This window comes from Tauraco erythrolophus, chromosome 2, assembly GCF_009769465.1.
Source record: "Tauraco erythrolophus isolate bTauEry1 chromosome 2, bTauEry1.pri, whole genome shotgun sequence".
In the NCBI taxonomy this organism is placed as follows: domain Eukaryota; kingdom Metazoa; phylum Chordata; class Aves; order Musophagiformes; family Musophagidae; genus Tauraco; species Tauraco erythrolophus.
In genome coordinates this window covers 90,715,423-90,741,913 of record NC_141466.1, presented here as the reverse complement: position 1 = coordinate 90,741,913, position 26,491 = coordinate 90,715,423, and the positions used below count along the sequence as shown (strand labels likewise).

General features: G+C 40.4%; 1 protein-coding gene across 1 annotated transcript in view; it reads left to right on the top strand.

Annotated features, from left to right (window-relative positions):
• Positions 1–26,491, top strand: part of PLD5 (phospholipase D family member 5) — a 191,482-nt gene that overhangs the window by 149,174 nt on the left and 15,817 nt on the right. The window contains exon 5 of the mRNA XM_009981153.2: positions 4,095–4,222. Within this exon, the coding sequence (XP_009979455.1) occupies positions 4,095–4,222 (128 nt within the window). The remainder of the gene's footprint in view (positions 1–4,094; positions 4,223–26,491) is intronic.

Below are 26,491 nucleotides of genomic sequence, written 5' to 3'. Positions count from 1 at the left end.
GTTCAACCTGCAAATATACAAGAGACTAGTAAGCCGTGTTGCTTCCACTGGCCAAACTCATTTCATATACTAGCCCTTCCTTATATCCTGCTGTCCCCTCTCCTTTGTAATCCCTCTACAACCTCCTCACTCCGCCATCCTACCAACAGCTCTGTGTAGCTCCCCCCGCCCCAATGTGCGCCACCTTCCATCGCCTGCTGTGCCTCTGCAGCTTGCACTTGACAAGTTCTGCTTTCCCGAAACAGAGAAGGAGTGGCATTCAAAAGCCCCTGTTCACCTCCTTTACATCTCTCCCGTTCCTAGCAGGGGGTAGCAGAGCCCAGCCTGGCTCCACAACCCTTTCTCCCAGCACTCTGCACGATGTGCAGTCCCAATGTGTGCCATCAGATCGTGTATGTTCATTTCTCTCCGCTCTTTTTCCTGCTGCAGCTCTATTTCCTATTGTCAGAGCTAACGAGGTCAGGGCTCTTCTTAGTGCTTTTCTCATCCTCACTCTGCCTGTTGTGAATCACCCGTCACTGTTGCTGCAACTTCCCATGTACCTCTGTCTGTCCTCTCAATCCTGAAGTCCTTCCTCTTTCCCATTTTTCTTTCTCTCTGGTTTTAAAAACACTATAGTGAAAGCAGGAAAGTTGTGAAGACAGAAGGCCAATTTTAGCCATGGCACAAGCAAATGCAACTTCTGTTTCTTGGGCGTTATGTTTGCTAACTCCAGAGTGAGTTTAGCCTGTAACTGGTGCTGTTGAAAACTGTTGCAGGCAGAATTTGCATGTTTGATTTCAAGGCAGCTGTGATAATAGCAGCCTAAACAGTTGCTCTTTCTGAGTTGTCTTTACAAAAAGGGTTTACCGTATCCACCAGAGAAGTGATTTGGCTCAGTGATGTTGCCTCTGTATCAGGACAACCTGGTAATATCTTAGACTGCTTGCAAGCATTGGATCCAAAGCCTCCTGGCGCGGCTTCTCCAGATTGTTGCATAAACCTGAATTCAGAGGCAACCCGGTGAGCCCCAGCCTGCTGAGGTCTCTCATGAAGAAGTCTGCCAGTTTGTGTAGCTGGCTAGTGACCTTGCTTGAGCAGCAGTAAAATCCACAGTTAGCATATGCTGCTACACAGCTGCGCCAAGATGTGCTTCTCCATGACACACAGTTTTTCGTAATAGAGTGTATTTGTGTGAAGTCTCCTGCTAACTGCTCAGAGTGTTTTTGCTGAGCGACAGCCTGGTGCCTCCCAAGGTCTGTGTTCCCATAACATGGAGAAGGTCCTGGCTGTCAAGGGCAGGGTTTCCTCTGTGCATCCCAGACTGCATCAGTCATCTCCCTTTCAGAGTGCAAAACCTCCTCACTTAGAAGAAAAAGTACTCAGAGAAATGTCTGTTACTTAAAGCACTCTTTGATCCCTACGGTGTTATTTTTTTTTTCCCTGCATAAAGAGGGCAATGTGGCCCAACCTTTAGAATGCACGATTTTATGGGACAGGCAAATCCACTAGAGTTTTAAGTGACAGTACTGGCTCTAAGATTTCACCCTGCAGTTTAATCTTCAGTGAAACAAAATTGTTAGATTTATTTTTTAAGAGTCTGGTGTATATATTGGCAATCAAGCCTACAAATTGTGCCTTCTGATTGAACTCAGTAGACCCACAGCTTTGGGTAATTGAGACTGTAGCACGATAAAGAGTTTTGTTATGTCTTCATATATTGATCAGTCCAATTTAATTTCCTCATGGGGCCGGGACCACGCTAGGGATGATGGATTGTGTTGAAGGCCCGATAAGCCTATTTTAACAAAATATCTCAAGGGCTGCTAGAACCGAGGCAATTATCAATACTGGTGCATGTTTCCTTTCATCAAAAGTTAAGGGTTCATTAATAGGCTGCACAGCAGCTGCTGCTTGCAACACATGACTTTTTTCTAATTAACTTGGAGATACTGTTTCCTGAGCCTTACGAGTTGGCTTTTTCCGGAAGGAAAAGAAATTGAGTTCCAGGCTTTGATTTTAACAGTATATGTCATGGCAGTATCTCCTGCACTACTATGTTCACTATTTTGGTACTGGAAGCCTAGATTACTTTTTAGAGTGATAGTCCCATCCCACTGCTTATGCCCATGTCTAAACTGCACACAAATCCTGGCATTTTACAACTTTTGAATTTTATGTCAGGTTACTGATGATGTCGGCCATTTTTAATGTTGGTATTACTGCTTAAATAGTCTCGTGTTGTAACTTTGCAACCAGCACTTTTCTTCAGCATTGGATATTGCAGAACTGTGTTTATTTCAGGCTCTCAGTTACAAGAAGGAAGCTTATTGTTGCTTCTGACTGTTTTAATTTTCCTGTATAAAAATCCTAACATTTCATGTATAATCTATTTGATGTAGGTGTGTTGTGGGTGTTAAATTCCTACTGCTATTTAATGTTGCAAATTGGATGTGTGGAAAGAAAATATAATCAAGGTAAACCGCTATGTTAAACTTGATTTTAAACACAGTTTTCAGATAAGCAGCTAGAAGTTTAGCACCTTACGGAATTGTTTTCCTTAGCTAATACGAGGAGTTGCTTTTGTTTTGTTTATTCATCAGAAAACAGTTCATACCATTTAACACTTGCTATAGTGTTTTCTGATTTCTTTTCCATTTCACACACATTATCTCATTAATTAGCACAGTTCTGTTCATTAATGCATGGATTGAAAGTCAGCAGCAACACGTTCCGAGGAATATTGGAAAATACCTTTGTTTCTAAGCATAGATGAACATGGATAATACGTAGAAAAAAATGGAAAGGTAACTGGGTTGCAGCAAATGTAACTGTACAAACCAAATTCTGTCACTTGCCAAAAATCCTATGTAGCATGTTTGGTGCTTCATGAAAAGCATCGCCTTACCTGATTTTTCTTCTTTTCTTGACATCTGAACTTCTAGAATAATTCAGACAAGTGAGAATTACAGTTTTCATAATAAAAAAGAAATATTTAGCACTGGTAACTGTTGCTTAAAATTGCGAGTCAAGTGTTTCTTAGACGATCAGAAATAGGAAGTTAGATGAAATATATTTTAGTTCTCTAGGTATCCTGGAATTCTTTTGATGTTGTGACTCATATCCAATTATTACTGGAATTCATGGTACTGAAGATCCCATGAGTGTTTAATGGGAGATGGCTGGTAGCATTACTATCCTCCAGGCTGCTGTTTACTGTCACTTCCTCAGTTACTGTCATGACTAAAATATGAAGATGAGTGGGTTACTTTAAATTACCTTCAGCAATGATTAATTCAGATCAATCACCTAATCTTACAAACACTAGAGCACTGAAAGAACAGTAATGGTGTTAGAAATCCCCTAAACTCACCCAATATTAAGTATATTCTGGATTTAGTCCTGCAAACATACTGATGGGACCAATTCAGACATTCCTACGGATGTGATGGAGCCAGTGTGCTTTTACCCGACAAGCAGCTCCTTTGATTTCAGTGGTCTGTAATCCTTATTAAAACTGTGCAATTCAAAGTAGGTTGAATGTCACAGTTTAGCAGGACTAAGAGCAGTTTCAGCATACTTTAGGCCTTTGCTTACTTCCTCACTCCTTAGTCCTCCACCTCCGTTCCTCTTGTCAGGGTCTGTTCCATGTGACAGCCCACCGTAGGCTACCTGCTCGAACCGTTGCACAGAAACAGAGTCTACTTTTCAGGAAGGAGTTGTAATTGGGTTTGTATTTTAAAGGTTATTATTATAATACATAGCAAGTTTGAGTTACAGAATGGACCTTTAAGAATAAACTATTTTTAGGAACATACAGTACTGGAAAAAAAATAGCAATTATTTGGTTCTAAATTGGAAGAAAATTAAGTGAATGGTATAATACATGGGAATGTTCCCTGTACCTGCTTTTCTGGAATATACGTTAATTAAGGTCTTAAACAGTGGGACAGTAACACTTTATTATTGATATTAAAGCTTAATGGTATGTTTCATTACATACCTCACTAGTTCTAGAAGCTGAGGCCGGAAATGTGAAATTGTTTTTTGTTTTAGTAATACAGATAATGTTATTTTAAACAATATTATTTATTGTTTTATCCTTAAATCTCTAGGTGCTGAAGTGTTGTATATGAACATGTCAGCATATAATGAAGGTCGGCTTCAGTCGTCTTTCTGGATTGTCGATAAACAGCACGTGTACATTGGAAGTGCCAGTCTAGACTGGAGATCGCTGGGACAGGTAATTTAATTGCAAAACTAATCTTACACCCTTTGAGGGTTTAATGAGGAAAAAAAGTAATGTTTTGAGGCCAGCAAGTGAAGATGGATGGCTTTCTTCTTCTGATAGTTTGCTGGCAGAAGTGCCAGCATCAAAAACCGTGCTGCCACAGTTTTGATGACTCTTCTGTGTTGGCAAAAGTATATTACTATAAATTTTACTTCTTTTTGTTGTAATAGCTATCCTCAGCAGTTATGCTTTGGGTTGAATTTAAAAAATATGATTGCCTTTATCGAGGAGGGCCACAAAGATGATCAGAGGGCTGGAGCACCTCTGCTATGAAGACAGGCTGAGAGAGTTGGGGCTGTTCAGCCTGGAGAAGAGAAGGCTCCGGGGTGGTCTTATAGCAGCTTTCCAGTACCTAAAGGGGGCCTACAGGAAAGCTGGAGAGGGACTTTTTACAAGGGCGTGTAGTGATAGGACAAGGGGCAATGGATTCAAACTGAAAGAGGGTACATTTCAATTAGATATAAGAAAGAAATTTTTTACATTGAGGGTGATGAGGCATTGGAACAGGTTGCCCAGAGAAGTTGTGGATGCCCCATCCCTGGAAGTGTTCAAGGCCAGATTGGATGAGGCTTTGGGCAACCTGGTGCAGTGGAGGATTTCTCTGCCCATGGCAGGGGGATTGGAACTAGATGATCTTTGAGGTCCCTTCCAACCCTAACCATTCTATGATTCTGTGATTTCTGTGGTGATGATGTTGTTTGAAGATTTTAAGTTCTGGTTTGCTTATTTAAAAAAATAAAAGTGAACAAACCCGTTGGAAAACAAACCGCAACAGAAGCTCCCAGGTAACGTTGTGTGTATGACCTAGTCTTTCTCATTTGCCATTTAAAAAAGAAAAAGCAAAATTTGCTTCCAAATGGGTGAGTGGGTATTATGCTGAAATACCCACCACTTCTGAGGAGGGAGAGATTTATGGGTACAGAAAGTCTACGATTATTTTGAAGAAGTAATTAATCAGTAATGCAGCTTATTTGTCTTTTTGTAGGTGTCTGTAGCTTTTTTTTCTTTCCCCAGCAGTTTCAGCATTATTAAAGGCTGTAATGTTCATTTTTGCAACATACCTATGGCTGTGTGAGGCTGCTGCTGATCATATTTAAGGAGTGGAACCTGTGCTTTTAGATCTAAGTAAATGAAATGCACAACAGAGGGGGAAAAAGAAGCAATTCTAGGTAGTTATCAGTTGCAGTAAGAAAGCTTACTTTCTAAATATGAGCAGAATCTCAGAAACACATGAATAATTTTGAGCATAGGCTCTAATGATTTTGTAAAGAAGGTATGCATGGTTGTGTTGAAATTTTTAAGGTTTGTTTTGAGGTAAGAGGCTGAAGGTCTGAATAAAACCAAATCAAACATTTTAGTAAAGAAAGAGTGAAGTAAGTACATTTTTGCTGTTCCTATGTGTCTTAATTTATTTAAAAGGTAGCTTTTTGAATGCTTACAAAGGAATCTGGAAAATGTAGAAAAGAGGATGTTCTTACTAAACCAGCTTTGAGTTTTGAGTACCAGTGAAATAGTAAATGTGAAGAAGCGAAGCACATCTACCACACAGATTAGTTGAAGGTCATAATCACTAAAAAATTTTATTAACAGATGCTAAAATTCCTTACAGGTTTGTTCTTCTGATACTGAAGTAAATCTTGACTCTTGTAAGCACACCTATGTTAAACTCTGAGTTCTTTTTGGGCCACTGCTTCAAATGTGTTTCGTCACTCCTAATTTTATCATTCTCTTTTCTGCATGCAATTGGAGACTTTTTTCGTCTTGTTGTCGTATAACAATATGTGTATTTTTATATGTAGTGATAAGAGGAAGCCCAGGAGAATATTTGTACAGAGCAAAAAGAAATCTGAGTTGCAGTTAAAGAGAATCTGCTTTCACTTAGTTGAGAAATGTACGCTGGGGTTTCAGAAGCGCCTAAGGAAATTAGATTCCTGGCTCCTGTTGACATCAGATATGAGTATCCAATTCCCTTACCTCAGAATTACAGGTTAATAAATCAGCACAACTGTCAAAGAGATGTGATATGCGGTCTTAAAATAATAATCTGTCTTGAACTTTTCTTTTAACATGAGAGGCAAAGTAAGCACAGAACTCTGTCATTTTATTCTGAGTGCTTTCCACAAGGAAAATGCTTTCCACAGGCATAGGACATAATCTTGAAACTCACAGTGAGCTGAGCCCTCACTGGGGAAACACATCTCCCACAGGTCCTCATTATCAGAATCCCAGCATAGCTGCAAATGAGGGATGAGGTCTCTCTTCTCTTCCCTTAAAGCAGCCTAAACAAGCAAGGACTAAGTTTAACTGGGAAATAGTGGAGCAGATGGTTCCAGGCCAGTCCAGTTCCATGCCCTTGCATTTGTGCTGCCTGCAAGAGGAACAGAACTGTGGTTATTGAATCAGTAAACCACTTCGGCCAATATTACTAGACCTTGACAGCACATACAGGATAAAGTAGGTCTCTGCTGTTCTAGAAATATATGATACTTTGACCTTTCAAGCACAGCAGTTGTCTTCTCACTCAAACAAAACATCCAGTGTGAGTCAGTCACCTTGTAGCTAACAATGTAGTAGCACGATTCCAGTGTAAATTATGTGAGTGCAACCAGCTTTGCATCTAATAATATTTAAAATGCAATGAAAAGCTTAAGATTTTAAACCATGTGTGGTTGTCGTATGTTTTCACATGCCTTCCCCTGTATTTTCTACGTGCATGTTTATTGCTTCCTCTGTGCTGAACCTTTGCATACATTGAGGCCGGTACAGTGCGTGGTTGGTATAGGAGCACCAAGCTGCTTTGCTGGTGCGGCAGCTGCACAGAGATGCAGCAGGTCTCTACAGTACGTCACCCTGGGCTGCAGTCCTGGATCTTTCCTACTTCTTGCTTGCTAAGGGCCTAATGGTGCAGGAACGCTTCTGTGACATGGCAGTGCAGAGCATTTAACACATAGCAGCTCAGCATACTACAGAATATTTATGAAAGGTTACTGTGGTAGATATAACTGGATTTTGTCCCTTTGCAGGGACGTAAAAAAAAAAAAAAAAAAAGAGTCTGTTAGCATCATTCTTCTCTTGGGAGCCTGAGCCTAAAGCTGAAATACTAATTTAACTTTTAACAGCTCCTTAGAAAACATCATCAGGACTTGCATGTCCAAAGGTGTCAGCTTTGTTTTTACAATCTTTGTGGAAAATTCTTCTCTACATTTGTAAGCTGGACTCTAGAAATCAGTGTCACATGAGACTTACTGAGTTTTGTTGTCATTTTCTTGACTTGCCAGCACTGTCAAGAAGCAATACTAGTATTTCCTTTAGAAGTAAATTTTCTGCATCAGGGAGAGATTTTTGTATGCTGCATATATTACTTAGAGAATAACCTTTAAAGTTGCATATATCCTTGTGGCTTCTCTGTCAGTTTTAATACCTGCCAGAGTCTCAGCATAGAAATTATGGGCAAGGCTGGCAGAACAGTCTATTACTAAGTTTGATCATTACTTTTCAAGTAAAACTATGTTTCAAGTAAGTTGCAAGCTTTCCAAAACACTAATAATTTTGGCTGAAATAATCTGTGCTAGCTATCTGCTTCAGTCTGAAATCAAACCCCACAGGCAAATGAAAAATACTTCCTAGAGTCCCGGAAAAAAAGAATTTTACAAAAATTAGATGTTTTTTCATTCATAGTGTAATATTTTGATCTTTTCTTTGAAAAAGTTTAGATTTTGTCAGGGATGCATCTTCTTCTGTTGTTGGCAATATATGGCAAATATTGCCCAATTACCTAACCCATTGGAAATTCCAGGTTATTAACAGCCAGAGGTTTTACCACTTTCTTAGACAGGTGCCGCTGTCTTAGCTATAGTAAGCTGTGTAAAATTTTATCAATTAAATAATCTTTCTACTGATCTAGTTTCTTTCCAATACATTTATGTAAACTGACAAAATGGTGCAAAAATGTGTATAAATAAGTCTTTCAAGTTTACCTCCTTGGTGAAAGATCTGTGGAGAGATGGTCTGTTGTTCTTTGTGGTGCCATTCTGCCTTCAAAATATGATTTAGGGAGGACACTAGGAGAGGAAAATTATGAAGATAAAATTTTAAATCACACTTTGAACTTTTTATTTCATATAAGAGATCTATGTGATCAGCTGTACAACTTCCACCTTCTACTTCACTGACATGCATTCGATAATGGATGCAATTCATAAAATATTTTCCCAGATTTGCCGGGCTCTCACCTACTAAGAAGTTAGTCTCGTAACCATTGAACAAGCCAATCTTTGGACCATAGCTATGCAACCTACTGAAGTGTACGTTTAAGGTACCGACACATTGAAGTCTATTTTTATTCAGCAAAATACATGCATCTATCTTAAAATGTTTGTCTGTGAAAGGATTGTTGTGTTTTAGCCTGGCCGGCAACTAAATGCCACACAGCTGCTCGCTCACCATCTCCCAGCCCCAGGGAATGGGGAAGAGAATAAAAGGAAAAAAAGGAAGGTCACTTGAGAGTTGAGATAAAACAATTTAATAATAATATAAAATTTAAAATAATAATAACATATTAATATGTATGTATAACAATATATACAAACAAGTGATGCACAGTGTAATTGCTCACCACTTGGTGATCAACACCTGTCCCGTCCCGGCAAGCAATCCCGAAACAGATAAATCCTGACACTGCAATCCCAGATGAGTGAAAGGCCCAAAAAGAGAACAAGAGAGAGAACTCCCAGAGACCAAAAGTCCAAGAGAGACCTCAGAAGAGCCAGGAGCCCTTCTTTCCAGCCAACCCTCATCTCTATGCTGGGCATGACGTTTCATGGTATAGAAAGCTCCATTGGCCAGATCAGCCCTCAATCTTAAGTCTAAATTCAAATCATAAGGGAGTTGTGGACCCTTTGTCCCAGCTACCCTCCCCCCTAGTCTGTTGTACTCCTGCACCCTGGCAAAACATGGGAAACTGAAAAGTTTTTGATGTCTTGGTGCCAACTATAAGCATCAGTGCACTATCAATGTTCTTCTCATAACGAATCCCAGACTAAAACCAAAACACAGAGCTTTTCTAGCTGCTAAAAGGAGAACTCTGTTCCAGTCAAGGATTAATTCAAACATGCCTAAAATTAGGTGTATATATTTCTTAATTTTTGCCTGTGGTTTGAACTGATAACAATTGAGTCGGCCATGGTGCTGTATTCTAGTTTCTAGTTCCTTGACCAGATAGCTTATTAATATACTTAAGCTAAATTGATTATAGAAAAAAATATTATAATCCATAATATTAATGCAGAGCAAGAGCTAAGAAAAAATGTCATATATTTATTTTGTTCCATGACTCCCTCCAATACTTTCAGCAAAGCTTGAAAATGCATTTAGCTCCCTAATTCTGTTAAGGACCATGAGGCCTGTAGTACAGACATAACCTTTAATCAGCACAAGAAACACTTCTGGAGCTCTTCATGCTAACATTTTTGGAAAAGTTTTATTCACACATGAATAATTGAATCCAGTGAGCAAACAACTGTAATGGATTAGTTGAACCACTTCAGAAAAATACATTTAGGTGCAACAAGTAATCAGCCCTTGGAAAATTATGTTACTGAAAATTATTGGAACAAGTGAAATTAATCCCATTTTCTTCACTGGGATCAGGCTAATATTAAATACTCTCATAGGCAAAAAAAATAGCTTAAATCATGAATACTAACAGGTAGCAGGTAGTTGGTTGTATCTGTAGAGGTTAGAATCCAAGAATCATAGAATGGTTAGGGTTGGAAGGGACCTTAAAGATCATCTAGTTCCAGCCCCCCCTGCCATGGGCAGAGAAATCCTCCACTACACCAGGTTTCCCAAAGCCTCATCTAACCTGGCCTTGAACACTTCCAGAGATGGGGTAGAATGTTCAAGGTCTCAAGCAGAAGCCTGGTGCTTACTCCCTGTAAGTGGTGGAGTCTGACTGTAAACCCCTGCACTAAATGAAAGTGGCATGTCCAAAGTCCTCCACTTGCTGAAGAGACATGAGACAGAACCACCAGTTAGGAGGCTGCTCACATCTTGTGCTTATGCATGGAAACTGTTCAAATTGGGGAAAAAGTGAGTCTTGGTGTGCCAAAATATAAGGGATGTTGAAAAGAAGTAGTCTTAGAAAAAAGAAGGGGACTCTAACAGAAGAAGGTGAAGTTCCTGGCTGGAGGAAAGATCCTGGAAGTGGGGGAGATCCTGGAGAGCAGGGAGCTGTGAGGAGATGGAAGCCAGGGCATGCATGAGGGACACTGGCCGATGATGCCTAAGATAGATAACGATGAGCAGCTGCTCAGAAAGGATGGACTTGACTTTCTGCCCGAGCATCCCAGGCCAGTAGCCACATCCATGCAGGGAAGGAAGGTAGAGATGGAAGGTGTGAAAGACAATCAAGTAGTTGCAAAAGCTCTCATCTTGTTGGTTCTAAAAAAAAACCCAATATCCAGACCCACTGCGAGTAGTCATTTACTATATCTTGCCTGTGTCATATTAAAGACATTATATCAAAAAGTCTTACTTAAATTTTGACTCAGCTGGTGTTGAGGAAAAGTTTCTAAGCAGACTCATGATTTTCTCTTAGTTAGCTGTGTAAAGACTGTAGCAGAGGATTTTTCTTTTTAAGATGTCTCTGAAGTCCATATATTTTCTAGATTGTTCATTCTTCTGATTGTTTTAAATTCAGGCCAGTTTTAGCTGAATGACTGTAAGATGTAATTTTTAAGGACAAAAAAAAAAAAAAAAAAAAAAATCCAGGCCATAAAATGTAATTAAAGGAGAAAAATCAACCAGGCTGTAAAACATACTTTCTTTAAGGACAAACAACAAACCATATGAACTTGATCTCATTTTCCCACTTATTTTATGTCCCTGTTAGATTCTTTGTGTGATTTGTTTCACCAATACAAATTAAGACTTCAGAAAGACATTTGATTTCTCTTAATCTTAAAAATACATCAGAAGGAGGACTGGAAGAAGAATACCAGATGTCTTCACCTATGTATTTATTTATGAGGACGTAGTAGTTCTTACTAAATTAGTCTTGGTTTTATGAGCAGAATTTTTTGACCTTGCTTCTTTCATGAAATGAGTTCGGGCAGCGTTTTGAAATAGAAGTTTATCTAATCATCTCTGTTGCAAAGGATCAATGATTTGTTCTTGCTGACTCTCAGCAGTGCCTTGGAGTACTTCTAAAGTGTCTCATGTGACAGCTGGGTATCTGACAGGACTACAAAACAACAGTATTTCCATTTCACGCAGTTTCCTCTCCATCCTCCTCTTACTCTCTTGTTATACGTTAGAAACTGCTGATTGTATCTACATAATTTAAGGTAATTAGAAAATTAGATAAACTGTCCCAACACCGTTTATCAGACTGGAAACAGTGACCTCTTTCATCTGAGGAGCTAGGTTTTTGCTTGATGCACCTGAGATGTTAAATAAATATACAGGAGAGCCAAAATACTGGAGAAGATAAGACTGACAGTGTGTAAATAAGAAACCCTCTATGGACTACTTCATTTATTATTATGTAAAGCATACTTATGTCTCTTTAGGACTGACTCCTACAGTACATGAAAGTTGTAGCAATTACGAATTATCAATTACATTTGAAGCACAAGAAATAAATTGTCCAATTTATTTATTCTGTTAATAATTCAGTTGAATCAACAGTCAAATTAGCTGTGTGAGATGTTATGAGTATTAATTATTAAAAAAAGGTTTTTTAAGCATCTGTAGATACAATAGATAAAAAAGTTATGCTTTTTATGATAAACATGAATAATCTAGTGCACACTTACAGTGAAAGTATATTGGATTCTGAATTTTCTGAAATTAAAGGCCCTATAATTAGGACGGCAAGCAGGAAGGGCGGCTGCAGGAGCACTTGCAGTGTTGCTGCATGTCTTCCCTGTTACCACCAGAGACAGGACAGAACTGATTGAGAGACCCTGGGAATTTCGATTTAGTTGTTCAGGCTCTCGTCCTTATAACAAGACAAAAGCAGTAGTTAGAATTCTCTACTACCTTCTCCTCCTCTTGTTTTCTGTGACAAATAGACTGATAAAACCTAACATCTTTTTCTTCCTACTCTGATATGACAAAATTTGGGAGATGTATATGATATCGCAGCTATTGAGAGCTGCACCTAAAAGAGCAGTTTGGGGAAAATTTGAGATTGTGGGAATATTGGAGGAGCAACCCTTTGATTGCTTGTGGGGGGTAAAATCAATTGGAAGCAATCCATGTGGTTCTTTACTCAACAGTCTCATCCCAGTTATATTGAGGAGACTCATGTGGAGGAGTCATAGCTCAAAGGCAGCACTCAGAGAGTGTTGAAACTCACCCTGGGATTATTCCTTCTTCTCTTGGTCTCCATTTCAGGGGATACAAATACAAATCAAAACTTTCCCAAAAGTCAGGAAGCATTGGAACACTGCCAGGAGCAAATGCAACCCATGCTTCTTTATGTGTATCTCTCAGGGAAAGGGGAATGATCATTTCTTCAAACTATATCCTTGAAAACTGTAGCTTCTGTTTATTTTTGTGACTAAAATTGTCCTTGTGTAAAAACAATATGTAATAAATACTGGACTTCTATAGACCTTAAACTACATCATGATTATCTCATTTGTTTCCAGTTTGTCCCAAATCTTGCAGTTGCGAAGCCAGTTCTCCAAACTGATCACTGGGACAGGATCTGCACATTTTCAATTTCTGTCAATGACAGTTGCAGACTATCTTTACGGAACTGCATAAAGCAAAAAGCATGCTATAATCAGTCTTTTTTTTTTTGAACTTTTATCTAAATGAGTCTCTTGAAGTTATGTAATGGTGCATCTGGTCCTTTCAAGATAAAATACTTTGTCTTACAGTTAATGGAATTGCATCTTTTCACTCAAGCAGCAGTTGTATTGAGTTTCCATTTGATACAGTGTTCTTCTAGTGTGAACTACAGTTATGTCCCTAATGTGCACTTTAGACCATTACCAATCCTTGCTATCTTCTTCTAATAATTTGCTTAATTTTCTTTCTGTCCCAGTGGTGTTCAGTATCATACCACTATTAGTAAATTGAGCACAATTGTCTCAAGTGTCCTATAACATGAAACAAGGCTCTTTCAACTTTGTCATCCACCAAGGTTTCAGTCAAGCTCAGAAGGGTAAATGTTAGACTGAAAGTACACGCGACATAATACTGGTATGTCCTATCTAAATTCATATTTCTGTGTTAAATATAATCTCTCATATGTGACAGAGAATATCCGCTTCTGAAAAGTTGTGTTATATCGTTAGCCATGTGATCCAATCCTTAAAAATACTCATGCTGCTATTCTGATGTATTTCAATGGGATTATTTCCAGAACTAGCTAAGTTATAAAGGTAATATGTAAGTGCAACCCAGATCTTCAAGCATAGGTGAATGAGCCAAGATGTGAAGAAAACAGGTCTAAGTAGATATTACAGAGCTGTATTGACAATTCAAATACCTTTTTTGTGTCTTTACTTCTTGCAGTGCAGAAAGCTAGCTGGATCTTCAAAACGCTGCTGTGATGCTATTATAGCTTGTCCTTCAAAGGCAGGCTGAAAATATATTTATTGTTTTCCTTAAGACCTCTTAGCTAGTGTCTCCATCTTTGACCAAATCTACAGCAGTTTGATGGCTGCTCTCCAAAAGTGGACATTTCTCCAAAATAGCCGCTTTTCTTTTTCTTTCCTCTTTTTTTGGTGGGGGAAGAGAGGGAGGGAGATATCTTGCTCAGGGAAAGGTGCAGAACTCGCAGTATGCATTTATCATGGTGCAAAGTTTGTATTTTTGGAAGTTTGATGTTTTGTTTTAGTCTTTAACTGAGACAAGCCACTTTTTCTCTGTTACGTCCAGTAAATCAGGACAGTCAGCATTGCCTGTTAGGCTTACTCTGCTTGAAATTTATTATCTGACCATCCAGAATTTACAAATGAATCTCAGCAAAGCAAATGGGCTGTTTGTCTCTTGCTGACATCGCTGTGCAGTGCTAACAGGAGGCTGGCTAAAGCCGGACAAGAACATGGGTTATGTGGCCACTCCGCTTGTGTTCTGCACGTACTTCTGTGGCTGCCTGGTAGTGCTCTTGGTTCCTTCTTACTCCTGCGGGCTTCTGGTTTTATGATCTAGTCAGTGGGCACAGCACGGGGCTGTATATTCACCTGGAGCCAAAAAGACGACTTATGCCTCCCCAGCTTGGCTGGTTTCCCTAGATGCAGGGCTGATTCCCAGCTGTGAGGTGCTAGGAAGCTGTTTCTGTTTATCATATCTCTGCCACTGTTGTTCTCCATTCTCACATGAATCACCCATGTTGTGTGTTTGTACTCAGTGTAAGAGAGGACAAAATACAGCTTGCTGCACGTTTTTATTTGGTATCTGCTGACTGTAGGAGTATGCTCATTACTCTGTCTCTGAAATTGCAGATCTATTTCCTTCCCATCGTTCTTTTCCAGTTGCTGTGAAAGTTCTGTAGAACAGGCTTACATACCATTGGAGTAATCAATAATAAATTGTAAATCAATAAATAATAAAGCTGCAGTGCAAAATGATAGAATATCCAGTTTGAACAGATAAACTCACTTCTTTCCAAAGCAGCATGGGATATTCAGGTAGTTGGATCTCCACAATCCAAAGGAAAAGAGAAAGTTATTTCTTCAATAAAACTAACCTCATAAGCATTTGCCTGCTCTTTAATGCTTGTCATGCCATCAATGCATCTTAAAGTAACGAAGAGTCATAGAAGATGTTGCAAAGAGAGTGTGTCTGGTTTTGGTTTATAAGTGGTCCCTCAGATACTTGATAAATAGCATCAGGGTGTTAGAATTATCAGACTCTAAAGCTTTGGATGGTTTCTAGAAGTGTTTAGGGAACTAGAGACATGCAGGAGTTTGGTGGCAGAACACACACTGTACACCACTGCACAGAGGATAGAATATCATCCATGTAAGTGTGTGCAAAACTAGAGACAGCTTTAAAGACCCCCTAGTGTCATCGTGACGCAAGCAGGCAGCCAGTGTGCCAAATAGACAGCACTGGTGAGATGTGCTTACATCAGTTCGCAGCCTAGAGATAAGACTCAGTAGCCTAAGAATTAAGCTATTGAAATTTGCAAAAACTCTTTAGGAGGATCTCCCAGGAACTGCAACACAAATAGTGCACTGGGCAGTTGTCTTGCCTTTAAAAAAAAATAAAAAAATAAAAAAGACATTAGTCACAGTGATGAGAATGGTTTCCAGGCACACCACTGTCTGCAGTGATCAGTAAAGCAGAAGAGCTCGATTCGAATTTATGGATCCTCCAATCAATTGAGCTACAAGTCCTATAGTTTCATTTGTATTGCATTCAATAAGAAACCCTGAAATAGCAAGATGTGCTGGGTCGGCAATGTGTACTAACGCAGGCGCTGCACTAGAATGGTTTTACGGTTTCTTCATCGGATCTCGTGCTCAGGCAGTCTGCACAAAGTGGGGGCAGCAGAACTTGACCTGTTTGCACCTACCTGTCCTGCCCACTGCTGCTCTCAAGTCCAAACCAGATTGCAGGGATGAGACAAAGGTGTTTGTGCTGCACTTCTGTGCCAGAGCTGGCTCATGGGAAGCTGCTGTTGGAGTTCAGCAGCTAAGGGGCAGGCATGCCTGTAGAGTCATAGCTCTTAAGATCAGTGTCGCCTTTTACAATCATAGAACCATTTAGGTTGGAAAAGACCCTTAAGATCATTGAGTCGAACCATTAATCATATAGGTCATACAGACTGATCCATGGGTTCCAACATCTGGGTCAGCAGCTGGTGGCAGAGTCTTAAATAATCAGTAAACTTACATGGATGTAAGGAAGGCAGTAAATTCAACACTTTTCCAAGAATGTGATTTATGTTATGATGGAAGATAACTTGTTCTTTAAAACCCCGCTGAATCTCTGAGGGGGAGCTAATGCACCACAGTCTATTCTGTCATCTCCTACAAGAATTTGCTGGCAACTAATCTTGGTCAATGATGTTAATGAATGGAGGCAGATTCCTCTCAGAGGGATTTAGTTATTAGCATACCCCATCAGATCAGTCTTGTTCAACTAAACAATTAAAATAACAGCATTAAAACAATCATGAAAGTGTATTCCCAATATGTGGTTCCACCCAGGCACATACTTTGATACTGTACAGATGATAGTTCCATTCTAGATAAATATCTTCATTCAGAACTGCCTCAACTCCAGAAAGTTCCCAAATGCAGCAGCCCAGTCACCTCCACTTTAACAGTGGAATCCTTTCATGGAAAATTGGATTTAGTATCGTCCTGTGAAAAACACACACAGTAAATCATGCTGAAATACAGTGTCATAAATCTCCACGAGTTAGGGCAAGGAAGGACAATCATTTCAGTCATTCTACGAAAAGAAAAATGGTTCTGCAGTTCAGTATAAAATCTCATCTTTCTATATCCATAAGTCATTGAGCAGAACAAAACAGATTCTGACAAAGCATTCCTTCCATATGAATGTGCGGAATTAATGGCATCACTAAACCTTTTCAGATTTTGCTATTGTCGTCATAAGCATAAAGGCCTAGTTTGGAAGCCATCATGCAGTCCCCTTTCTTAACTTTGCTAAGTAAATGGCAGTCACCAAAACAGTGAAATCATTGGTGTTTGCATGGAACTGCTCAGTGGCAAACTACTAATACTTGCTTGAGGGAGGTGTATTGGGCAGGCAGCACATGGGAGCAGAAATGTGAGGTGTGTCTTCAGAAAACTGCAGAAGTCATGAGGATTCCTCTGTTGGCCAGTCTGTAATCAATATAATGACTTATTAGGCATTTCTTTCAAATGTAATGGTATGGTAGATTTCTGCTTGGGTAGCACGTTGTTTTGCATGTACATCTGCTGCTTAGGTACAGAACCTACATATATCATATATATATCCCATGAAGATGGGTTTCATGATGTATTTTCTGCTTATTAAGGTAAGGTAATGTATTGAACTCGTCTTTTATCATCTTTGTGACTTACATTTTATGACCTTCAACTCTGCATATGCTGCAACAAAGAACTGAGTTTGAACAGAAATCATGAGAAATAAATTTGATCTTCTAGTTTTAAGACTGGAAGATAGTGTTAATGCTGAATTGGAATAACATGTTTTCAGGTGTCTTTTCAGGTATTTCTTTCCTTTTTCTATAAAGTTAAAGTGTTTATTACCCAATATTGCAGATGGAAATGGCATCAAGCCTTGAAGTTGTCTCACACTTATTTATGTGCGTTATTTTCTCTTCGTTCTGTTCAGTGTTAACTTACGTTAGAGCTATGCTGACTTTCATTAGCGTATTAAATCTCTGACATCTTTGGCACACAATGCTTCTCTTTCTTGCATAACCGATGTTATACATTATTTAGAAATAAACAATTTTGACATCCATGGGGGCAGCATCTGCCATGATTTCAGATAGCAGAAAACACCCAGGTCATGACCTTATGCAATAAACAGATTAATCATCCTCTTTCTCACGACGACATAACCATAGCATGCATTATTACTATTTGTTCATGTAGTAGCAGGCAGCTAATACCTCAGCTGAATCCACTACTTCACCAAGTACAGAGAGGCTTTTCAGATGACCCAAATGATCTTTACATGTACATGCAACATAGTGCTTTAGCAGAACGAATGAATTAAGGAAGCATGAATGAAGGTTTTCCTAATTTCAGTTATGGCCAGGAGACACGTATATGATGTACTAATTTAATTCCAAGTTTGCTTCCCAGGAGCATATACCAGGATCACACCTTTACAGGAGACACTGCTTCCATGTTGAAGCAGCCAGAAACCCCACAAATATCAAAGGTGGCTACTCAGAAGAATAGGACAAAGAACAAGTACTGATTTCTGAAACAGATTTTCATATAGGCTGGCCATTGTCCTGGGGCTGCCTGGGTGCTGTTTCGCTAAATTACCTTACCCATCTAAACTGCTTGGATTCCTAGCTTACCTCAAGGTCCTGTACACTGAATTTAATCAAGGCTTTGTAAAAAAATTAATTAGATCCTTTGGTTCTCTGTTTGCATCAAGAGAAGAGGTTTCTAATTCTGATCAGGTGGTCTGGCAAGGCTTAACAGTTACAGCAATAATTCATATGCTATGCCATTGTCCCAGTTTGTGTCCACAGCACGCCTGCCACTAGTCCTTATTCATTTTGCAGAAGGAAAACCCACTGTGTGTGTCAGTACTGTTATAAATAATGCATCCAATTAGTCAACTATGTGCTGTTGCATTTTCCTGAAGCGCATGAATCTGAAAGCCCCAAAGAAACTGCACTTTCAGATAAATGTTCAGACATAAATATTGCCCTTATTCTGAGGTCAGTCCTTTGCACTTTCCTCTCTGTGTTGTACAGCAGAAGATGTACAGAGGCTGCTCCTTGCAGCATTACGTAGGATGAGAACAAATGCTAAGAGCTCGTGCTGTGATTTCCAGCTGCGTGAGGAGGATGCAAGATAAGGGCTGACAGGACTGGCTCTGATGCGGGAAAGATGGAAAGAGGCAGCGGGATGTGTGTGTGTGCATGATAAAGGAGAGTCCAGGGCTTGCCAGAAGCTAGCAGGACCTTTTACTTCACCTTTTAATTTTTTTTATGGCTCCACTGAGGTAGCGAATTGTTTAATGCCATAGGAATGACACCGGTACTGAAATGGGATACAGCTTGCCAGCAGTGAAATGGAGGCCAGCACAACTTGGTCCTTTTCTTCCCAGCCTGCACTTTTCTTTGATATAAGGAACAAAAACTGTGTTTCAAAAGAGAAATAGAATCAAATTAGAATTCACATTAATTAGATTTCCTGCAGTAAAACAAGAAATAAATCAAACATGATCCTGGAGAAATGTTTTCTTGCAGTTGCAAGTTTGCTCTTCCCCTAAAGAGACACTTGTGCTTGCTTTGAGGGGGTAACGAAACTGTAAACTGAAAAGTCATTTGAAAATTATAAATTAGGCTGTGATTTTGCCAAGTGATATTAATTATGCTGATAGACTGTATAGTAAGGAATTTTTAACAGTTTTATTCAGTTCTGCCTTCTGGCTTGCTCTGACAAGTAGCAATGCGTCAGGCTTGGTTCGTTAGTGAGCATCATCACCAGCAGTAAGGAAGCTCAAACCTGGTCTTTCAGCGCTGTGTTAGGTTCTAGATGAACATCATCATAGAGTGGTGCATGGTTTAGACACATTGTGCTTGTATTGTTTGTACAAACAGATTTATTTTTGCTGAGTTTTCCTTATCAATAGAACAGATGACTGAAAAATTGTGATGGGGTTGTTTTCTAATGTGACAAGGAAACAGGGGATTTCTGGTTTTCTGCTTTGAAGATACATTGCTACGTCTTCCTCACAAAATTCTTTTTAAAGCACGCTATTTTAAAGCAAGCCTCCCTTTTGCCTGGGTGTCTAGCTTGCTTTGCATCTCACTGGCGGTACCTTTCAGCAGAAATGAAATGCTGAACCTATTTATTATTTTTTTTTCTGGCATGATTTTCTTAAGATCAGGGTGCTATGCAAAACAGTGGTGGGGCTGCCTACTGAATGTAAGGTGAAGCGGAAGTTAGTGGAGCATCACTGTGTGGTTTTGTGTTCTTGACTTGTGGACCAGCAGAAAAAGGAATGGGACACAAAAATTATCAGCTCCTAAAATATCTCATCTGCCTTATCATGGAAGCTTTTTGCCATTGGGTAATAAAAGTAAAAACAATGTACAAAGTTGTAACTTCTGTGGGACTTTTATTCTGCAAGAACCTCATGTCCAAATCTATCAAATGTGCTTTCTAAAGGTGAAAATTAAAGCCCGGCAGACTGCTAGTGGCTGCCAATTCGAATGTTCTTTATCAGTTCCAATGGGGTACAGTCAGTTCACTTATGTCCCTTCCTTTCCCTTAGTGAGAGCGTGTCACGGCTTTAGACTGACACTTCGTGCCAACGCTGGGTGCACTCTCTATCGAATGCATCGCCTCTTCTGGGTCTCATGGTCTCACACTCAGATTTATTTCCAGCACAGTGGCTTGAATGACAGTTTTCCATTTTCAGTGATGGCATGGAGTTGCCAGCTCAGGTTGAGACTGAGTTCTTATGTCAAGTGGAAGGGACTTTTTTTCTAGTTCAGTAGAAATTCTGCCTGCTGATTATTTTCAAATTACTTAAAGCTAAGATAACAGAAAATTAACCTTTGGCCTTAGACGACAACGTAAAACCCACACAACTGTGGGACATAGGCCAGGCACAAGAGATGCTCACAAAGCGATTCACTGGAGAATGGTTGAGAGTTGAATCTAGGCATTTCAAAATACCATTTATTCAATAAAATTGTCCATAGAAAATAGGAACAATAGTTACAACGAAACAGTTAATCTCAAAATTTAATCTATTTGCATTCTTTAAGTGATGTTCAAAAGCAGCTTGCAATTTTCAATGTCACAGGGAATTCAAGTAAAAATATTTATTGTGCCCTAGATTATTTCTGACATCCAGAGATACTGTTAATTTATATTTTGCATTTATTGACTCTCAGATAATTTAAGCTAGACAGAGTTTTACTAACTTTCTGAGAATACAGTGCTTTACCATTTGTATCAATCTATTCTATTCGGTATTTCCCCAAAGTAGTGTAGCTCCTATGTTCTTATCAATATGGAAGGAAAAAGTGGAACTCAGAGCAGAAGCAGGACTATGCTGGATTTTGATTTCACTGATTTGCTTTTGATTTTAACATAACAAAGCTGTGAAGCCTCTGTACTCTATAACTAGCCACCCACGGAGGGAGGATTTTGGCTCAAGGGGAGATTGCAATTTCCAGTGGTTAGCTGAGGTACATGCTTTTGCTGTTTTGGAGGACTCTAATACCGGCACAGGTTTTGTGAGAGAAGAGCCAGGCAGTGTTGCAGCCTCCTCAGCCTCTTCAGCATCAGGCTGTGTTTTTGGTTTACATCAAAATGACAACTATCTGAACAAGGTCTGTTACACGTAATGAATTAGTGATGATCACTAATCCTGTTATAGCAAAGTCTGCTACAACAGTCACATCATCAATACTACATAAAGAAACACTTTTCCCTTTCTCAAATCTCTTTGTCTCTCTCTCTCCATTGGTGGCGATCGCTCCCACCAGAACGCCCTTCCCCTCTGGCACCACCACCACAGGCCACCGCGCGGCCGTGACCTGTGCCTGGCATGGGACTGGCACACGTGTCAGCTCAGCAGGTTTTGGTGAGAGGCAAAGAACAGCTGCACAGAAGGCAGCCTTAAGAAGATGCTATGTATGATTAGAAAAGATTCGCTGAGCATTAAATGATACCAGATGAAAACATAAGGGAGGTTTGCAGTAGGGGTCAGGTAAGACTGATAACCAAGTGAAAAGGAACCATATGTTTGGAGTGCAGGCTAACCAAATAATTAGAGCACATTTTATGAAAAGACAACGAGTTTACCACTGTAAATATCTGTGGTCGACTCTAAGGTGGTAATTAATACATTTATATTATTATTTTTTAGAAGCTATTGAAAATCTTGGGTCCTTTTAGGCCCTAGTAATTGATTTATCAGTATAGCCTGCTTTTTGTTACTCCACCTCGCTTCTGTTGTGATTCTGGTTCTGCTCAGTCATTCATGTGACAATTGGTCATTAAAAATAATCACAGGCTTGAAAGGATAATTAAATACATTTTCAAACACCAGCACATGGAGATGCACACATAGTCCTATATGTAAGTCCTACGTATATAGACTACTCAGTCAATTCAGTGTGCTATAGACTACTTGTAGTTAATCCAGAGTTTCTCTAACACAGGCAACGGATGCCCAGCACCTGCCGGTGGCCAGAGCTTTTGGGAGAATGGCAGTTAATGCCCGAGGAAAGCTGCCGGTCGTTTTCAGGATCACGCTCAAGTGTGAGCAACTACTAAAAACTTTTTCTTTAAAAGAAGTTAACAAGGAGTTTTCTAAAGCCTCCTGCTACGTTTGCCACAATTCAGCTATTGCAAGCTGTGAACCAGATTGTGCCACTCTTATGTAGGTCAGATAGTACCTTGCCTACACAGTGGGGTTGTCTCCTATGAGTGTAGCTCAAGGTAAATATAAAACGCACTGTCTAGTCTGCACTGTGCAGGATAAGGACACATCGTACACCCTGTCTAATGCATGGTGCAAATCTATTTGAAAAGTCCTGCTAACATTGTTTCTCAGTTTAGGAAGCTTACATGGGTACACAACCTGTATTGTTTAGGATCATTTCCTGTGTTTTTCTCATTTCATATATGATGTACGAGGGAAAAGAACAAGCTGAAATTTCTGTTTGTGAAATCCTGTTCATCATCCAATCTTGTAAGGAATTCTTTCTTTTGTCAGAAAAATCAGTATTTTTCTAACTAGGCCTTATTTGTTACTTTTTGTAGCTTAAATGATTTCTGTAGTTAGAGCAGTGTTGTACGGTGGGTATAAGCCACCATTTCTTGAGTCTTGTGTAGCCGTTCACTTCTCTGGTGCTTTAGGAAAGCCTTTACTGGCGAGAAAAAGAAACTGATTTGGTAGCCTTTAATGGTTGCTCTGCACAAATGTGAATGTCAGGGAGAACAAGGAAAACCAGCTCCCATGGTTTTCATTCTTTGGAAAGAGCACTCATGGTGGCTCTTAAGAAAGAGCAAAAGAAACTTGCTTATAAGAGGACACAAGATTCTTTATTCAGAAACCCATTCCTGTCTCCAGCCCCCAGCACATGCCCTGAAAATGTCACTTACAAGCAACTGTGATTTTAACATCCAAATATTTCAGTTCTATTTTGTAGTAGTCCTTAATTTTATTAAGGTTTTGGTTTCTTGAGATCTTCACTTTAGTTTTTCAGTGATGTTTTCGTTACTGTGTGAGTTGCTTTTAAAACTCAGGATGAAGAAATTCCTCCCTTGCCTTAAGAGCTCTTGCCCTGAAGGATTTTACCTTAACAGATACCTCAGATGATGCTTAGCTGCAGGTTTCAGTCCCTGCAAGCCAAGGAGGAACACTCAGATTTTTATTCCTTCAATATAAGTGGTTTTTTCTGCTTCTCCTCTGAGACTGTTTTTTTAAAAAAGTCTACGATAACAGCAGCTCTCAAACCAAAGAGAAAGTCTTCTCCCTTATCTAGATGACAGACCACTTCAGACTAAATCTGTCACTAGCACATCCTTGCTGCCCACTCTCTGCAATGTCTCCAGGATGATAGGCTTTGTGATTAACTGGAAAAAGAGCAGTCTCTCCTCACCTCCGAGTATGGGAGTAAAAATAGGCTCAGTGTGGAAGACGATTCTGAAACAGAGTTGTGCGTTGGTTTTGGTCTCCAAAACTATTGGAGCTGTTCTACAAGAAAGGAGAGGGCTGGGGTTTTACTGCTGTCCTGGTTTTAGCTGGGACTGGGTTAGCTCTTCTTTTTAGCAGCTAGAAGAGCTCTGTGTTTTGGTTTTACTCAGAGGCTCGCTCTGAGAAGAATGCTGATAGCAAGTTGATGTTTGTGGTTGGATGTGAAAGTCCAAGGACTTTTCAGTGTGCTGGAGTGCAGAAGCACGGCAGGATAAGGGGGAGCATAGTTGGGACAAGGGGGACACGATTCCCCTTGTGATTTGTGGTGGAACTTAAGATTGAGGGCCAAACTGGCCAATTAGTATTCCATATCATGCAGCGCCATGCCCAGTATAAAAGTGAGGGTCAGCTGGACAGAAGGGCTTTTGCGCTTTGGCTCTTTCAGCGCTTTTGCTCTTTTGCGCTTGCTGTGCTTTTGCTCTATTGTTTTTCTTTCTTTTTCTCTCTCTCCCAGTACTCCCACTCTCGGAGTACTATCTCTCTCTCTCTGCCCCTCTCTATTTCGGGGCCTCGCGTTCGTCCGGGATTGCAGCTTCGGGACGAGACGGGTTTCGCATACGAGGGGGTGGTGAGCATCTACACTGTGTATTAAATCATCTGTATTAAATTGTTCTTATCTCAACCCACGGGTTTCCCGTTTCTCCTTTAATTCTCTCCCTCTTTCCTGGGGCTGGGGGAGGGGGAGTGACCGGCTGTGTGGGGAGGTTCAGCCTAACCCACGACAACTGCGTACACGTGTGCACCATTTGTATCGTTTCCATTTCAAGGTGATGTATCATGCGTAAACCAAGATGGTTATGAGATGACGACAGGCTGACATCGAACCTGGTTTCCTAAGGAAACAAGGTCTGCATGATAAGCACTGGAGTTGCTGCCTGCCCTCTTCCAATAGCTTTGAATCTACTTTCCACGTTCAGGCAAATCGGAACTTAAGTTCCTAAAAGCTCAATGAAAACAGGCAGCCAGGTACAGAGGATAACTGTGTTTTCCCAGAGAGGGAAAGGAGGAGCCCGGTCTGTATCGTGTACTGGGGAATCCATGTGGAAGGGAGCTCTTGTCACAGCTTGAGAAGCTGGAAAAGCTTTGATCAGTGCTTGCTTCCAGAGAAGCCAACTGCAAGACACAACGCCGTGGGAAGCGGGGTTCATTACTGCGCTGTAAATGCATCTCTTGCAATGGCTTTGCTCCAGCCTGCGATCTGTGTGTAGGTGCTGCGGGTGGGCGAGTGGCCTCGGCCAGGGTCCCGGCGCGGCTCCGGCAGACGCCCGCTCCCACGGGAGGGTGAAGCTCCTGTGCAACACGGGCAGGTCCCTGTGTGTGTTCGTTCACGGGGAGAGGCTGGTGGTAAGGCATGGATAACGCTGCGTTTTACGGTCAGGCCAGGTGGCAATCTGTAAAAATTGCACTTAAAAAACCCATTAGTGCCCCTGGCTTCCTCCCTATCTCTGTACATGAGGAAGCACTTAGGCAGAAGGGCAATCCTTTAATTCACACGGAGAGGCCACGCTGCAAGCACTCCTGCTCCGAGGAGAGCTGCTCACGCAGATGCAATCCTGGCAGCCTCTGGTGTGCTGTGAGGACACTATTTTATCTTTACGTCTAATGGAAGGCATGAAGTGGGATAGTAATAATGGGACTGATAAAGGAAAGGAAAACTGTAACCACATAATTATGTCAGAATCAACTAACAGCCGTGAAAAGCCGATTAAACCACATTATGCAGATACATGTAACAGAGTACTATTAGTAAGTCCTTTGCAACAGCATGCCTGGCAATTAGAGAGCAGTATTGGCAGCACACAGTGAAAACAGTGATAACATATAGTTAAAAATGTTTGGAGACAAACAGTGCATAGAGTACAGGGACAGCCTAGAACTGAATGCAGGAGTGTCCTCAAAGATACCAGCACCCAGGGGAAGAAGCAAAGATGTGATTCCAAATAGACTGTTTGACTAGGATGTTGGGCATAGCTTGGAATAATTTATATGTATCATCAAAATGAATTTACTGGTTTATTCATAAAGGAAAGGCTGTAGTGCAGCAAGTAGTCTGTATTTTCCAACTATCCACAGATTTCAGGTTGTGCAGGCTAATGGAGGGGTTCTCTATTTTTTTCTGAGTTAAAGAAGCTTGCGGAAATATTCTGGTTTAGGCAGTAAGAATATTAGGTAGTTGTTCCTGTGGTTGCAACTATTCAGTCAACGTTTGGGAATGTGATTGCTCAGCGTCGTATATTTTTATGTATGTGGTATTTCGAGGTCAGGGACGCAAAGAAGGTGTCATTCATCAAGTTTCTTTCTCACTGGAGTATTAGGATTTGTTGTTTCCCCTCAGCCACCACAGAGAGTGAAGGTTCAGTTCTATACTTCCTTTCCCTTCCTCTGCCCACACCTGCAGAGTAGTGCTTATCTGCAGTCAGGGAGAATTGCGCAGGAACAAGCTCTGTGATAACGTCAGTGTGGGGTCCAGAGTTCCCCCAGGCTTTACAAAAAGATACACTCCTACCAGAAACTACTCCATGTGACTGCAGAGAGCTCATCTAAGGGAATAAAACCAGGGGCAATTTTTTGTTGTCAAAGGATGAGCGTGCTGGGGAGTTCGTACTCCCCTTGTTTTCTCCATCATGCCAGGCAGATTTCTGAGACGTGCTACCAAGAGAGTTTACTTGCAGAAAACCAGCATGGATGCTTTAAATATTTATCCTCTGTATTGTTTTCCAACAGATACAGGCAGGTTTTCTTCTCGCTTTATTTTTGGAGATGGCTGAACTAGTGCGAAACGTGGATAATGAGAGGTCAACATCATCTGTGCCCACAGCAGTG